The sequence below is a fragment of the Hypomesus transpacificus genome, unplaced genomic scaffold, assembly GCF_021917145.1.
Source record: "Hypomesus transpacificus isolate Combined female unplaced genomic scaffold, fHypTra1 scaffold_30, whole genome shotgun sequence".
Classification (NCBI taxonomy): domain Eukaryota; kingdom Metazoa; phylum Chordata; class Actinopteri; order Osmeriformes; family Osmeridae; genus Hypomesus; species Hypomesus transpacificus.
Window position 1 is genome coordinate 418,911 of NW_025813826.1, and position 15,827 is coordinate 434,737.

Here is a 15,827-nt window from a genome sequence, read left to right on the forward strand (position 1 = left end):
GTCATGATGGTTTTTACGTCATTTGTATTTGAAGAAATGCCAACTTTTTCGAACTAGTCCTGGGCCGTTGCTCCGATTTTCATGAAAATTGCAACAGATCATCTTTAGACCATGCCGACAACAAAAAGTTATCAAAATGTTATCGATGAGTCAAACCGTTCACGAATAACGCGCAAACAATTTTGACAAAGAGGACGCCAAAGCAGACGTGTGAGGCCTTGACTCTGCGACGGTTTACCGTATGGAGTCAAAACTTTGGAAATGTCATCACGATTATGTCATCTAATCATCTTCTTACCACAATAACCTTTATATGTCAAAATATGAGTGAATTACAGCTGTTTATACTTGGATCAAATCTCACAAAGCTCACCACGGGAGAAACGGCTTCCTTTTTTTAATAATGTAACCGAACACAGCATTCTCCACCAGCGATAATAGCTCACTGGGATAAGACGGGCTGCTTTGGGTCGTAGGATCGAATCCAGCCACAGTCGTCAAGCATGTTGTGACACTGGATTATCTGTTTTGCAAAACCAGGTATGCCACAGTAGCTGTCTAGCAGTTTAATCATAATGGTAACGATAACGTTTAATTGTCGGGGGATTTATATTTATACTTAGGACTAGGAGTCTATTAGCCTGGCTGCCAGCCCAACTTCTCCCCGCCCACAAAAAAATTTGTTCGGGAAGTTGGGTCTGGAGGGTCTCGTATTGGGGACAACTACAGAAAAACAGAATCGGGACGGACCAATGAAATTGCCAGGGCGGGCTTTATACGATGATGGACAGATGATCAACAGTAACATAATCAACAAAGTCACGAAAGAGCGCTTGGGTTGAATTCGTTTTCAACAAACAACATATTACGTTGCTCTGATTGGTTGTAGGTCTATCCAATTGAGCGAAGAGGCATTTGTTTTACGAGTTCGGTTGAAACACGCCCCGTAGTCACAGCCCAACGGAGAGTTTTCAGACTCATATTCTGAATAGAATTATGAGTATGACAACGTCAGGCTAGGAGTCTATGGCAGCCCATAGAACCGATTGGTGAAAAGTTTTGAATTTTGGCACGCTGATTGGGAACGGTCCCTGATTACCCTCACCAAGTTTCATGTCGACCACTTAAGCACTATAGCGCCACCAAGGGGTCAAATTCAGAAGTGTGTTTACGCCCTTAACTTTTGAACCGTAAGACCGTTTTTCTTAAGTGAGGTATCATTGGATACCAAGTTTCATGTCAATCCCTCATCTTCCTCCCACAATCACCTTGATACGTCAACATATGACTGAAATACAGCTGTTTATACATGGGAGAAACGGCTTCCTTTTTTTTTATATATTAACCGAACACAGCGTTTCCCAGTAGTGAGTATAGCTCACTGGGATAAGACGGGCTCTTTAGAAACATAAGGTCCTAGGATCGAATCCAGCCACAGTCATCAAACATGTCCTGATACTGGATTATCTGTTTAGCGAAGCCAGGTACACCACAGTAGCTGTCTAGCAGTATAATGGTAGCGATAACGTTTCATTCTCAGGACATTTATACTCAAGAAGAGTCAGATTTATTGTGTTTTGTAGATATAACGCTGCTACATCTAGCCAGCGCATTTTGTCTCAAAATGACATGAATGTTTTTTATGAAAAGTTTTGCTTTGCTGCTTTGGCTACTGAATTTCCATATCGAATGATACTTGGCCCCTTTGATTGCTGCTTGCAACTATATTTTTTATTTATCATCTTTAAATCATATGATGTGGTTTTAACAATTGTATTATGTAAATGACATCCTCTTAAAAAAACGATAGGCTATCCTCTCAAAAAGTATAGGCTAGCATATCGCGCTGTGCTTAAGGAGCCTATCTATCACGCAATGAGCAATTAATTCGTTTTCATGTTAAATTCTGCTCATTATTGTTGCACCTTCTCCAACAGGTTCCTGTAGTAAAAACGGTCAAGACATGTCTGTGACAGACTTCCTGTATTACCTGTGCTTGTAAAGCCTCAATCTAATCGTGTTTACATAAAATAAACCAGCTCCCGAGCAGGTTTAAGCTTGCGGACTTGTTGCTATGACAGCAAGTCCAGGATGAGCTTCGAAGAACCAAACAATCCAAGATAATGACAAATCATCAACAATCAAATCCAGCTAACTGAGTTAGCGACGTACGGAGAACGGGCCCCTGAACTACATCCGGCTAGCGCATTTCCTACATTATTACTAGTCGCTAGCTACTTTACCATCGAGTTAACACGACTAGCGTATATTACCATCAATTAACTGGCTGTGAATAGCAGCGATACATCGAATAGTGTCCCCTAACCCAGTGTTTCCCAAACTTCTTTTCTGGGGACCCATATTTTAAAAGTCACAAGCCTTCGCGACCCAAGCCAATAGACATTATTCGTAAATCACAAAATTAAGGTGGATTTGACCATTACTGAACAATAATAAGGATATTCTATTGTTATTTTATTGTTATTTCAGAACTTGTAGGCCTACTGCCATTGTTAATAAGCTATCTCAGACTGAGTGATCACTTCTCGCTGAATAATTGAACCAGCAATATTTAAAGAAGTTATCCAAGTGCCTATTGGACCTTAAATATAGGCTATATAAAATATATATATAGCCCATTTCGTCTTATTTTCAACATTCAATTGAACCAGAAATATTGGAACAAAATATGTCATAATAAAAAAAAGATTACAAATTATACAAAACATTTTGTACCATTTCAACATTGCTAATGGGATAGGTGCCTGTCTGCATTTTTGTAGCGCGTTCTTGTCCGGGGTGCAGGAGGAGAGCGCAACACGCATATCAGGCATAGCATTGTCTGTTTTTGTGCTTTGTCTTCATTTTTGAGAGCACAGAAAATTCCAATTTGCACATGTACGTGGTAGTAAAAGGAATGAGCATAGAAATACTGGCCCTCCTGAGGACAGGATATTCTGACGAAATGCTCATCCAGAATGACGATAAGGTCACAGATCCATAGGGTCAGTGGCGATCGCAGCAACAACTCGGTTTCTTCTGCAGGACTAGGCGTCAACTCAAGCAAAGTATCAGGACTCTCAAATTCGAAGGGATTTTGCATCCTACTTTTATCATTCAGAATGGTATACCTCTCCGGTATACCTGCTTGGTCGTCGGTCTGCCAACGTTGGACCAGGTCGTCACCCGGAATCCAGTCTCCATGACGGCCAACAGCGAGTTTCCCGGTCCCATCCAACGTCTATAAAGGCGAACAATGGGTTTTGGTGTTTCAAAACCCATTGACACTTTATGACTATGTTTAGCTTGTGTTCTGCTCCTCTCTCCTACCAACCGTCTCTGGAGGAGGGGATCCCTCTCTGAATTGCTCCTCCCAAGGTTTCTTGAATTTTTTCTCCCGTTGGGAGTTTTTCTGGGAGTTTTTCCTTGTCTTCCTTGAGGGTTTAGGTTGGTTGAGGGGCAGTTCTATGGGCGCATGTGAAGCCCTCTGTAACATGCTTGCGTGTAAAAAGGGCTATACAAATAAATTTGATTTGTTGGAAAATAGCGATCAAAGTTCTCAATAAGCGCAACGACATGAGTTTGAATCAGCGCAGACGGCTGCTGGTCTTTCAAATAGGGGAAGCTAATTTTCGGCCTAAATCATATATATTTTACATAAATTTTCTAGTTCACTGGCTAGTTCACCCCTACGACACTAGCCTAGCCTATACTGTAGATTTACATTTATTCATTTAGCAGACGCTTTTATCCAAAGCGACTTCCAAGAGAGAGCTTTACAAAGTGCATAGGTTACTGATAATAACAACGAGATAGCCCCAAAACATTGCGGGTAGCCAAAACATGAAGCACACATTGTGAACAACCGAAATAAGTGCCAAAGGGAAGAACCATAAGAGCATGTCGTTAAACAAGTTACTATTTACTAAACAACATGAATGAATGAAGGAATAATCAGCGAAACAAGATTAAACTCTAAGAAAATGTGGGAATTAGGTTAAACTGAAACGAGGCATGTGGTAGCTATAATTGTATGAAACGTATGATAATTTGCTAGCAACTTCGCCAAGCAAATACCAAGAAATATAGGTTGCTGCAGTTTGTCTTTCGACTACACTTACAGAATCCGCAATGGGACTGAACTTGAATAGCTTCGGTGACTTTTTATAGTACAAAATTACTGTCAATCAAAAGGAGATGCAGTCTTTCGAAAGACCCTCCAATCATCACGCGGAACCCCAGCGTCCAGGCCAGCCCACTCCTCCATTCACCCCCAGACGCTGAGCGTCCATGGGCGGGACATAATCGCAGTTTCAAAGCACTGAAAAAAACTGTTCAAAACTGCCCCATTGAAGTCCATGAAAGCTGAGCTTCAACATGGAAATGGACTGTGGCGCTACGGGAATGAATGAGAAGGAAATCAGTCAGTCGACCTGTTAATATATGTAGCTGATTCTGAATGAACTCGTCTTCGATATGAACGTGTTCTAACGCATTTAAAATGTTAACACAATAGTAAATATTTGAACATTAATTTGTTTAAGAAATCGCCACTGGCAGAGATGCAGATCGTGACAAGGCGACCCCAAAAAAATCTCTTGCGACCCACCTGAGGGTCGCGACCCAGTCTTTGGGAAACACTGCCCTAACCGACACACTGGATCAGAACGTTATTCATTTTAGGCTATAATTTATTTTAGGCTGATCTGAAATTGATAGTCCACGTAAGGTAGAGCTAGAGCTAATCCATCCCGATGTCTACCACCATTTCAAATAGTAGCTAGCTACATTAGCTTACCAAATATTATTTGGTAGAGTGTGTTTACTGTCAGTAAAGAGGTTTTTGGAGCCTATAAAAGTCTGATGCCTACAACTATTTTTTAAATTGGAGTCAGCAATGTACATATTACAGAGTGTCTACAGGTATAAACAAGTTAAATGTAAGACTTTTTAAGACCTTTTAATACCACTTCTAAATTAAATTTAAGACCAAACTTACAATTTAAATACAAATCAAAAGTAGAAATATACAGTTAACTTTCAAAATAAACACACTGATGAAAGTATAGTAAAATGACAATCGGTTGAGTTTAAGAACATTGACTAAATGTGTAATTGCTCAGAGATCAGATGGCATTGTTGGCTCTGGATTTCCTATCGTAATTTGTATTTATTTGTTTATTTGTCAGGGACAATGCAGCGCACATTATTACATATATAGATAATTTTGTAGATGTGTGGTATAAAAGGTTTTTAGCCAATAGGCTAATTTGCAACCCCAGTCCCTGGTCAGACCTTTCTAAAAAGTTAGGAAAATACAATTTACTGCATAGTGTGAGTTACACAATCATGCAGCCGATGCAATATATTAGTATTAGAACATTTCACAGATTCATGACCACATTATATGGGCTCTAAACGGGGCAAAAAGTATTGCAAATGCGTATAGGACAATCCACAAATGTAAAACGTGTTCCGCAAATGTAAAACGTGTTGCGCAAATGTAAAACGTGTTCCGCAAATGCAAAACGTGTTCCGCAAATGTTAAACATGTTCCGTCTTTTTGGGGTCTCTCTAGGTAGACGGGGAGGTATACGGACATCTGGACCAGTTACACGGACACTTCACACTTAGTTGTGCTACCACATATTAAATGTGCTTAGCATTTGTCTTAAATTGTGTTAAATATGCTTTACATTAATGAAGCAACAAGTGAATAATGAGACTCCGACTCAGTGGTGCACTTCAGCCTAAAGACAATCCTACAACTCCCGGTGTCACCCCTTTAACAGTCCGGGTACAGCACATAGAACCTACATTGCTACATCACGGGTGTCCAGTGCGATTTAGCCTACTACATTTGTGGAATTGCTTTTACATTTGTGGATCGTGTTTCACATTTGCAGAATGTGTTTCACATTTGTGGAACCAGTTTTACATTTGTGGATCACGTTTTACGTTTGTGGATCGCATTTTACATTTGTGAATCGTCATACGCATTCGCAATACTTTTGGCCTCGTTTTGACTCTGGCGTCAAATCGGGGCCAAAAGTCACATGATCTAAGTTCAGCTTTCTATGGCCCTATTTGCGAAGCTTTATGGCACCAATTTTACGCAGTCCCCTTGAAAATGTATTGCAAATTTGTAGTACTCAAAGGCAAATCAAAATGTGATTGTTTGTGGACAGTTAATCACATTTGTGGATCTTGACTTACATTTGTGGAAAGCAATTTACATTTGCGGAACACGTTTTACACTTGCGGAACACGTTTTACATTTGCGGAACAAGTTTTACATTTGCGGAACACGTTTTACATTTGTGGATTGTCCTATATGCATTTGCAATACTTTTGGCCCTGTTTTGAGCCCATAACATTACACACAACAGCACATCACGTAACAATACATTACAACAGGGACAACAGAGACACACTGTGTGCTCCTGCCTTTATGGACCTGACTTAGTGGCTACATGTTTGGTTTTCTTTCAGCCAGTGTTTCACCTTTCTATTGAATGTTTTTAGTTTGGTTTGTGTTTTTATTTCAGTTGGTAAATTATTCCATAAATGGGTCCCTATCACTGAAAAACATGATTGGCCGAAAATGGTTTTGCACACCTCTACTATGCAGTTGCCACCCACTGTAACATCCACCATTGTAGCGTTGACATCGTTGCTAGCGATGGAAATGTTGGAGCAGAAACTAGCACTTGCAGGCTTCTGGCGTGCCCTTCGTAGTCTCTGTGTTTTTGCTCTGCACGTGCGATTCCATCGCTCTGATCCCCATTGTCCCAAGATAGAAATTTTTCCGACAAGCAGTTCACTTCATAAGCATTTCCAGGCACCAACCGTAACCAAGAATACTCGTTCTTTTCAAGCCATTTGTAATTGAACTGTCATTTCCCCATGTTTCTAAGTTGAGAGGCTATCAACCATTGCTGTATTGCCGATGCTTTACGTCATCAAAATCTGCGCAGTAGGCTACGCTCTGACCTAACCATAGACAACGCAGCGCAACAAAAAAAAATATTCGACCTGACAGAACAGATTGCCTGCATTTTCGCAGTGACATGACACAAAAAAATGTAAGACCCATCCAATCTGAATTTAAGACTTTTTAAGGACCCGCGGCCACCCTGATATTAAGACAGAGACGGCTTAAAAAGACCTAGGCCTGCATATTACTAAATGCAACGGTCGGGGAGGTGTGCAGCCTACCCAATACTCTTTTTGAGCTAGGGGTAGGACTAAGACTAAGGGGTATACACCCCTTAAAACCAAGTAAGATCGGGAGCTTACTTGAAACCTAGGGCTATGTGAATACTGCGCGACCGGCAACAATGGTGGCCAGATCATCCAGAGAGTCCGATAAATGTAATATTTTCGGCTTAATTAATTGATAGAAAAATTATGACAGTCTTGTTTTGTCTTATACACAGTCCTGAACATATATATTTGCAACCATTTTCCTAATTGAAACGTTTCAAAAAATCGCTAGTTTGGTTTGCTAATGTTACAGTGCTGAATTGCACAACAGTCCCGCATTTCTTTGACTAGCATGTCTACAGTTTTAAGTAAACTCCATTAGCAGCGAATTTCGTTTAATATCAGTGCATAACACTACTTGCTTTGGAGATCAATACGTGCTAGATGGCGTACCTGTAACCAGTGCCGGACGTAGCACATTGTGCGCCCAGGGCGAGTTTATCACTTGCACCCCCCACAGAAAGAAATCTTGTGCCGCCTCTTACCCCGTCGGACGCCCTCCGACAGCCCACGGCACGAGCACCGCTACTACCTGGCGGCGACAAACGAAGGTAAATGCTGCACGGCACCGTCTCAGCAAGCAGGGGTGCCTGCAGCTGCCTGAAGGGAGCGCCAATCTGCCAATTCCCAACAAACTGAAATGATAGATGAGAGAAAACCGCGCAGCCTAAAACTGCCCCTGCCTGTAACCAAGTGGCGTCCCATTTCTTAGGGATATGTAGACCTTACCCCTCAGTTTCGAGGGCCAAGGGCTAGGGGTAAACTAAGGGCTAGGGGTAAGGGGGAGTATTGGGATTCGGCCTTAAACTTGTTGACAACTTGTTCTTCCCCAATATCGAAGAAACAGCCAAACACAGCATAATTGTCTATTTTTTTTTTTTTTTAAATTGCCACTGTAACTTGCTCACTTATGCAACTAGCTGACTCCCATCGAAACAATCATTCGCACGTCTGAAACCGAAAGCTTTCAAGGGCCAAATTTGGTGAATGAAAATTCTAGAATGTTCATCAAAAAAAGTCCCTCAATCCACTTTTCTCAGGATTTAATTTTTGTTTAGTAATTTAAATGTGGCATTCGGAAGGGAAGGCAAAGAAAATACACACTGCTGGGTGTTATTAAGTCGCTTTTTTGTTCTAAAAAGCCCTTTTAAAATGTCAATGACGTCATATAATCAGCATTCATTAGCAGAATGCTAGCGTGTTATGGGGAACAATGACTGACCCTGTAAGAAATCGAAAGGACATACTCGTTCATTAAACTTTCGACCTATAATCCATGTTTATCTTGCAAAAACTACAATCAAATCTGAGATTTCTCAACAACAATCAGGCAAAAGAGACAAATTTAGCCGTCTAGCTCCATAGACTCCCATTCATTTTGCACTCGCCCGCAATCACGCCCAGTGGATTTCTGGGTGGAACTACAGCCAAATTCTGTTCAATGGGGCTTAAGGGAGTGGACAGGCTCTCCGTAGACGGGCTCTGATAGTACCTACTTTTTCGGATTATATTCCGTTTTGTGGCACCCAACAACATGAAATACAATGGATCACAGTTTAAATGTTTATTACTAACATGCAAATTAAGCAAATTTGTTGGAAAATGTAACCTGCAACATGGCCTTTAACTTAACCGCGATTTGTTTTGTTATTTGGGAATAGTTGCTCAAAATGCTAGCTACTATTAAGAGAATATTAGAAGTAGGCCTAATCGTACAAGTAAATAGGAACAATGCATACATCCAGTTTTGCGAGTAATCTCACATCTAATTGATAGCTAGTGTAGGGCTCAGAGAGAGTAATAGCAACAGTAGGTTGAAACAGACAAAAGTATGTTGTTGATTTAGTTTGTTGATCTTTAAGTTATTCAGCTGAGAATGGGGCATACCACACTGTTTATTCTTGGATTTTGGGCTGTGGAAAGGGGAAAATTGACTCTCCCCTCTAAACTCCTGGGGTACTTGTTTGTATTGTCTGCTTTAGTGTAAAGCAGTGTTTCTCAAACTTTTTCAGACCAAGGACCACTTGGCCAATAAATAAAAACTTGCGGACCATCTAATTAAATAGTAGGCTATATCCGCGGAACAACAGGCCTCCAGACCTGGCGCCAATTATTAGCGGCACATGATTTTCAACATTTACATTTATTCATTTAGCAGACTCTTCTATCCAAAGCGACTTCCAAGAGAGAGCTTTACAAAGTGCATAGGTCACTGATAATAACAACAAGATAGCCCCAAAGCATTGCGGGTATTCAAAACAAGAAGCACACATTGTAAACAACCAAAAAAACAAGTGCCAAGGGAAGAACCATAAGAGCATGTAGTTAAGCAAGTTACAATTAAACAACATGAATCTCTAAGTGCAAGTGTACCTGTAGAAAAAGCAAGCAACAGTAAAAATAAAAATAAGATTAACTAAAATAGAATAGTTCGCAGCGAATACAACAGTTTAAATCAGTTACCACTAACCAACAATAGCAACAAGTCTCTAAGCAAGAGTCATTGTGATCCTTGAGGAAACTAGCATTGGGTTCAGCAAACCATTCCTAAGTACCGTTGTACTCCCGGAACAAGTGCGTCTTGAGCCTTTTCTTGAAGGTGGAGAGACAGTCTGTGTCTCTGATGGAGGTGGGGAGTTGATTCCACCACTGGGGGGCCAGGCAGGAGAAGAGCTAGTGTTGGGACCGGGCAGTCTTGAGCGGTGGGACCACCAGGCGGTTGTCTGAAGAAGACCGTAGGTGGCGGGTGGGGGTGTAAGGCTGCAAGAGAGACTTGATGTAGTCGGGTGCAGTCCCGTTCACTGCTCGGAAGGTCAGTACCAGGGTCTTGAATCTGATGCGGGCCGTGATGGGTAGCCAATGGAGGCAAATGAGGAGTGGAGTAACGTGGGAGCGTCTGGGTAGATTGTAGACCAGGCGTGCCGCTGCGTTTTGAATCCTCTGAAGAGGGCGGGTTGCGCATGCTGGGAGACCGGTGAGCAGCGAGTTGCAGTAGTCCAACTTGGAGAGGACAAGTGCTTGGACAAGCAGCTGGGTCGAGTGCTCAGACAAGTATCTCCTGATCCTCCGGATGTTGTAGAGGGTGAATCTACACGACCGGGAGACCGCAGCAATGTGGGCCGTGAGGGAGAGCTTATCATCCATGGTAACCCCAAGGTTCCTGGCAGAGGATGAAGGGGTCACCCTCGCAGATCCCAGGGTGATTGAGAGGTCGTGGGAGATGGAGGTTTTGGCCGGGATGATGAGAAGTTCTGTTTTGGCGAGTTCCAGCTGGAGGTGGTGCTCGGTCATCCAGGCGGAGATGTCTGCGAGGCAGGCCTCAATCCTAGCTGAGATCCCCGGATCAGTCGGAGGGAACGACAGACGCTCTGGATAAGAGCGTCTGCTAAATGACGCGTCTGCTAATTTTCTAACGGATAATGTAGGCTATTCCGCAATTATAATTTCCGCTAAGAAGTTTTGAGACTGCTTAACGATCCGAGTGTTAATCAGGCACAGAGCCAGATGCTGTAAATATTCTAGCCCAAACATTTACATTTAGTCATTTAGCAGACACTCTTATCCAGAGCGACTTACAGTAAGTACAGGGACATTCCCCCCGAGGCAAGTAGGGTGAAGTGCCTTGCCTCGGGACACAACAACATCATTTGACACGCCCGGGAATCGAACGGGCAACCTTCAGATTACTAGCCCGATTACTAGCCTGATTCCCTAACCGCTCAGCCACCAACCCTAGGACATATGGGTTTGATGTGATGCAGATAGGGTTTTCCACACAAAATGTTTGGCATTATTTGAGCGTAAAATAGTTTTTGGAGATTTATGTAAAATAAACAGCCGTTTTTCAATCGGTAAAACCTTGTCTAGTGATGCCATCACTCCGGCCCTGCTCCCATCCATCCTCCCTGACGCGTATCGTTACGGTTGGGCCGCCCGGCCCAGCAATCGGTAGCCTATCTGAGAAAACCTTTTAGAAGAGACGGGCTATGTACCCAACCAACTCTATTTGGGAGGGGAGAACTCCCTCACATGGTACAACCAGAGAGGTTCTGGTACAAGCCATGCAGAGGCTGAAATGTCAGAGTGTGTAGCCCATTTTAATAGGCTACTACTGAATGTGTTTTCTTCGTTCTGAGTTGTATGTTAGAAATGTCGTAATAATTTACTTGTGGCCGTTGCGGACCACTACGGGGGCAGTGATGGACCACCAGTGGTCCGCGGACCACACTTTGAGAATGACTGGTGTTAAGTGACAAAAGGGTGGTGAAGGCTAGGATGGCGCTAGCTACTACAATTTTGTTGAAATATCAGTAAACATACAAAGATGTATTAAAGGACTGGGACGCTTAGAGACAGAAAGAATGTGGACACCACATGTATCCACAAAGGGTCCGTTGATTCAGTGACTTAACCCATTCACCAAGAACAGTTATTAACATATTTTTTTTATACCCCTCATGGCTCTAACCCGACGCTCTGCTCTTCCCCCACTGAGCACCGTCCTGTCCTACGAGTCTCCTCTCCAGGGTGTTGCTGTTGTCCCCCAGTCATGGCGTCGAGTTCACTTCTGCTTCTGTCCACAGCATCATCAATGGGTTTGCGCTGCCACTGAAGGCAGAGCACAAGCAGTTCCTGATGAAGGTGCTCATCCCCATGCACACTGCTAAAGGACTGGCCCTTTTCCACGCCCAGGTAACTGTCTCAGCGCTCACCTGATACGAGCTGCTCCTCTCTCTTACCAACCGTCTCTGGAGGAGGGGATCCCTCTCTGAATTGCTCCTCCCAAGGTTTCTTCCATTTTTTCTCCCGGTGGGAGTTTTTCTGGGAGTTTTTCCTTGTCTTCCTTGAGGGTTTAGGTTGGTTGAGGGGCAGTTCTATGGGCGCATGTGAAGCCCTCTGTGACATGCTTGCGTGTAAAAAGGGCTATACAAATAAATTTGATTTGATTTGATTTGACCTGATAACGCTGCAGGAGAGGGCCTAACCATCTAAATACTCAGAGATTTGTACATTTCTTGGGGTCCATATTTTGTTTTGGATTGGATTGTATAGCCACCTAGTGGCTGTGACATCAACATGTTTGGTATGTAAAACCTTTTCTGATTCTGATGTGAATGGAGTCCTTGCAGGCCCCATTTGATATGTACAGTTTGTTTCATGTCATACCTTCTGTTCACATAAAGCCCTTTCTCTATCCCATGTTCCTGTTAGCTTGCCTACTGTGTGGTCCAGTTCCTGGAGAAGGATCCTACCCTCACTGAGCCGGTAAGCTTAGAGTGTGATGTGCTGTCTATAGAACGGTCACTTTGAGAGGATACAGAAAGCACTTCATGCTGTAAAAAAGGATCCTGGTCACACATACGAAGTTCGCTAAGTCTTTTGATTGTAAAACTCAAACATGAGAGACCGATATATCCTTTTTTACATTTCTCTTTTGTGTTTGCAGGTGATTCGTGGGCTGTTGAAGTTTTGGCCCAAAACCTGTAGCCAGAAGGAGGTATGTCTGTAATAGCCCCTCTCCCATGCTAAATCAGTCTGTAATAACTAGAGCTGTCAAACGATTACAATATTTAATTGCGATTAATCGTGTTAATGTCATAGTTAACTCGCGATTAATCGCAATTAATCGCAAATTTTTATCTATTCTAAATGTCCCTTGATTTCTTTTTCATCCATTATTTTTTCAAATTTGAATGCTCTTATCAACATGGAAAAGTGGTTCGGATTGCTTCGTGCAAATATATTTTTTAAATTTAAAACAACATTGCAATCGCCTGGCTTTGACGAGCGGACGGAGAATTCGCATCAGCTGTGTGCTTGGCCATCAAAATTGTATTTTAAACTCCACGACGTGCTGCGATGATAGCTCAGTTCACAACGACAGAACACACTGATCACTTTGGTCTTGTCAATGGAACCATTTTGCAACCTTTTAAAAGTAAACTTTCCATTCAGAATCTTATTGGCATCCATTTCGGCGTCTGGCGCTGGCAATCAACTCAAAACGTAACGTTAGCCTACTACCAGAGAATGTCTAATATCCGTAAACGGTCTCTGCTAATACTCTTTAGCCGGCTCGCAAGCCCAAACAAGTGTGTGTGGCGTGCCTGTTGTTTTGTTTCCAGTCTAGCTAGATCCGGTGCGGTATTTTAGTTTTTCTAACGTCAGTGGTTGTTGCAACAGAATGTGAAAAAAACTACAAAGTTTGCTAGGTCAAAAAGAGCGTTAATCGCGCGATAAAAAGATTGACGCCGTTAATAACGCGTTTAACTGACAGCACTAGTAATAACCCCTCTCCCATGCTAAACTAGTCTGTAATAACCCCTCTTCCATGCCAACGATGACTAGACATGTCCCACCTAGCAGATCTTTGTATTGATGGTCCTGTGTGTTGTCTCCATCTCTGTAGGTAATGTACCTGGGTGAAATCGAAGAGATCTTGGATGTAATTGAGCCCACACAGTTTAAGAAGATCCAGGAACCTCTATTCAAGCAGATCTCCAAGTGTGTGGCCAATCCCCACTTCCAGGTACATGTGAAAGTACACACACAACAACTTAAGCTAATTTTTCTTTTGAAAGTGTGTTTGCCTCAAAGTGGATGTTCCACCTGACATGCATTCCTGTCCTGAGGAACGGAGAAAGGCTGTATCTGGAGAGACGGCAACTCTGTGTGTTTCTTTCAGGTAGCTGAGCGAGCTCTCTACTTCTGGAATAATGAGTACATCCTCAGTCTGATTGAGGAGAACATCCACAAGATTCTACCAACTATGTTTGGTAGCCTGTACAGAATCTCCAAAGAACACTGGAATCCGTATGTATGGCATTCAGCTTTCACCTCATCACCCTCTGACACCATATCACAACAGCTGATTCTCACCTCCCCTGACTGGTTCATCACTTTAGTGCCACATACCAAAACCCTACTGTACAGGAGTTTAAAAACATCTGTGCTGACGGTTTCATCCAAAGTGCATAGTTCTGAAGTATTTCAGTGGTCATAGTCAAAGAATGGACTGTATTTTCAAGCTACAACGCAAACTAACCATATGTCAGCTAAAAGGTGCGGCGAACAAAAATAATATTACAGTGCCATAACACTATCTCAATTCCTCAACTATAGTGTAACAATAACATTTTGATTACAGTAGTGCCTAGTACAGTGCAGCAGAAAGATCAACATATCTTAATTGCAACTTCATCTATTCATGGGTGCATTATCTTGACAGTGGAACAACAGTTTCTCAAAGACAAAGTGCTGGGAAGGGACACAGCTGCAGGAATTACAAGAATATTTATCTGATGAATGTGCCCTTAAGCTGTGCAAAGCAGAAGTTAAACTCAAGTTGAGTCCATATTCCCAGAGAGGGTACCATTTCTGGGGAAATGCCTCACTTTTCTCCACAAAAGGCCTGAACCGTCAAACGGAACGGCCTAAATTATGCCTGAACTGTCAAACGGAACGTCGAGCGAATCTGCAATCGGGCAAGGACTTACATTTTGACACTGACATTGTCTATGTAGTGCAAAAATTCATGATTTTTTAAGAGGGGGGGAATAATTAATAAACAAAAAAATATATGAGAGAGAATATAGGTTGTGCCAACCAGAGATATCTGCAACATCATGTTCACTGTCCTCTGAAAGCTGTTGATGCTGTTCACTCTGTGTGCATGGACAGGGTCATAATGCCAGTGTATATGTTTCTATTTCTCCAGGACGATTGTAGCCCTGGTGTACAACGTGCTGAAGACCTTGATGGAGATGAACAGCACACTATTTGACGAGCTGACGGCCTCCTACAAATCAGACAGGCAACGGTGAGTGAGCTGCCCCCTAGCTGCAGCTGGTGTCACTGTGCTTTCAAACCTCTTTGGCTGTCTGTCCCAATGGGCTCAATTCATAAGGAGCACTTATGAGGTGCTTACTTATGGAAGCAAATCGTGACCAAAATTCAAATGAAAATGCATTTCCAGAAATGCATTTTCATTTTAAGAATGTGGCTGCATTATTTGACTCATAAATGAAATTAGTAATCAATCATCCTATTTGCATTTTAATTTTCTTCCTTAAGACTGCTCATTCTTTCACTTAATTAAAATGAAAACGAAAAAGACATTTGAAATTTAATTTTCAAAATATGCCCCAGCAAATGGATACCAAAATTCAATTTGAAATGTAAAATTTGAAAATGAAAATTTATTTCCAGGAATGCATTTTCATTTTAAGAACGTGGCTGCAAAATCGTGACCACAATTCAAATGAAAATGCATTTCCAGAAATGCATTTTCATTTTCAAGAACGTGGCTGCAAAATCGTGACCACAATTCAAATTCAAATGCATTACCAGAAATGCATTTTCATTTTCAGAACGTGGCTGCAAAATCGTGACCACAATTCAAATTCAAATGCATTTCCAGAGATGCATTTTCATTTTAAGAATGTGGCTGCATTATTTGACTCATAAATAAAATTAGTAATCAATCATCCTATTTGCATTTGCATTTTCTTCATCAAGACTGCACATGTTATGCCATAATCAAAAAAAAAACAGAGCGGACA

At 42.0% G+C, this 15,827-nt stretch overlaps 1 protein-coding gene across 3 annotated transcripts in view; it reads left to right on the forward strand.

Annotated features, from left to right (window-relative positions):
- Positions 1-15,827, forward strand: part of ppp2r5a (protein phosphatase 2, regulatory subunit B', alpha isoform) — a 117,459-nt gene that overhangs the window by 98,218 nt on the left and 3,414 nt on the right. For 2 of the 3 annotated variants that reach the window (XM_047015403.1, XM_047015405.1), the window contains exons 7-12: positions 11,850-11,958; positions 12,478-12,531; positions 12,713-12,763; positions 13,676-13,795; positions 13,952-14,079; positions 14,984-15,085. In XM_047015403.1, coding sequence (XP_046871359.1) covers positions 11,850-11,958; positions 12,478-12,531; positions 12,713-12,763; positions 13,676-13,795; positions 13,952-14,079; positions 14,984-15,085 — 564 coding nt within the window. Of the gene's footprint in view, positions 1-11,849; positions 11,959-12,477; positions 12,532-12,712; positions 12,764-13,675; positions 13,796-13,951; positions 14,084-14,983; positions 15,086-15,827 lie in introns of all 3 variants that reach the window. The other variant, XM_047015406.1, reaches the window with a different exon arrangement.